General features: G+C 40.7%; 1 protein-coding gene across 1 annotated transcript in view; it reads left to right on the top strand.

The window, feature by feature from the left end:
* NOS1 (nitric oxide synthase 1 (neuronal)) overlaps positions 1 to 1,343 on the top strand; it is a 143,462-nt gene that overhangs the window by 72,176 nt on the left and 69,943 nt on the right. The window contains exon 8 of the mRNA XM_011964544.1: positions 950 to 1,089. Coding sequence (XP_011819934.1) covers positions 950 to 1,089 — 140 coding nt within the window. The remainder of the gene's footprint in view (positions 1 to 949; positions 1,090 to 1,343) is intronic.

Here is a 1,343-nt window from a genome sequence, read left to right as displayed (position 1 = left end):
TACATTAGGGTAATATATTTATTAACAAATTAATAGATTCACTGGATTAATAAGTATATTTTTAATTTTAATGTTAAATATATTTAAATACACTCAATAATTTATTATTAATAAATTAATGTTGATATTTAATGTATTATTTGATATATTTATTGGATGAATAAGTGTGTTACATATTTAATTTTAATGTCAAATATATAATTAGAATATGTGATAGTGATATTTTAATATACTATTAATAAATTAATATTAATATCAAGGACATTGTTGAACTTTAAGATAAGTATATTATTAAAATTATTTTCTCCCATGATTTGAAGAAGCCTAGCAAAAAAAGATAAAATCAAAATTATTTTCACCTGTTTTTTTTTTTCTGATGTGGCTACTAGAAAGTTTTCATTACTTACGTGGCTTGCATTATATTTTTATTGGACAGCTGCTGTAACATGTGCATTTTATACTGTAATTCTAATACATCTGCCTTCATCAAATTCAGCGGATTTTCTTTGTATCTTACAACACCTAATACAAACACAGAGCTGGCAACCTGCAGATGCACTTGTTAGTCATATTCAGCCCTTGCCGTCTAGGAATTCCAGTGGGCAGGGAAGACCCGGAAAACAATGCTCAGTGCCAGAGGAAGGGTTTGCCCTCTGTCCTGTGGGCCCATGAGAAATCATGCTAGTTACTAGGTTAGTGCAAAAGTAATTGTGGTTTTTGCTATTGTAAGTAATGGCAAAACCCACAATTACTTTTGCACCAACCTAATACATGATGATGTCAGGGAGAACTTTATAAAGCAGGTGACGTGATCCAAGAGCCTCCAGAGGAAATGTCTCCTGGGGGCTTGCATTTGGATCTCTATCCACCCCACCCCCGCTTCCCACATAAGGCTCATGTTTGTAGGGTGTGGGGTACAGTGGCGTTACCTGGCCGGGTCTGCTTGCAGATTTGCATACAGCAGGGCTGGAAACCCCCGAGAGGCCGCTTTGATGTCCTGCCGCTCCTGCTTCAGGCCAACGGCAATGACCCTGAGCTCTTCCAGATTCCTCCAGAGCTGGTGTTGGAAGTTCCCATCAGGCACCCCAAGTAAGAGGGACCGGCAAGGGGTGGGAGAGGGTGAGTGGGTTTGCCCAGTGCCCCTCTTTGCCCAGCCCCATCCCCCCTGGCTTTCTTTCTAGTCCAGACAGAAGCTGAAAGGGGAAAGGAGGGCTTGGTTCCTGTCCTCACTGCGGGCTTGGGCAGAGTGAGTTCCCTCAAGGAGCAAAAAGACCTCTTTGACCAGCCTGGAGACCACCACCTTTTCTGAACCATCTCACTCCTAAGCCATTAACAAGGACCTG

The sequence above is a fragment of the Mandrillus leucophaeus genome, unplaced genomic scaffold (genome assembly GCF_000951045.1).
Source record: "Mandrillus leucophaeus isolate KB7577 unplaced genomic scaffold, Mleu.le_1.0 Scaffold7, whole genome shotgun sequence".
Classification (NCBI taxonomy): domain Eukaryota; kingdom Metazoa; phylum Chordata; class Mammalia; order Primates; family Cercopithecidae; genus Mandrillus; species Mandrillus leucophaeus.
Note: the sequence above shows the minus strand (reverse complement) of the source record. Positions and strands in the feature narration are given on the sequence as shown.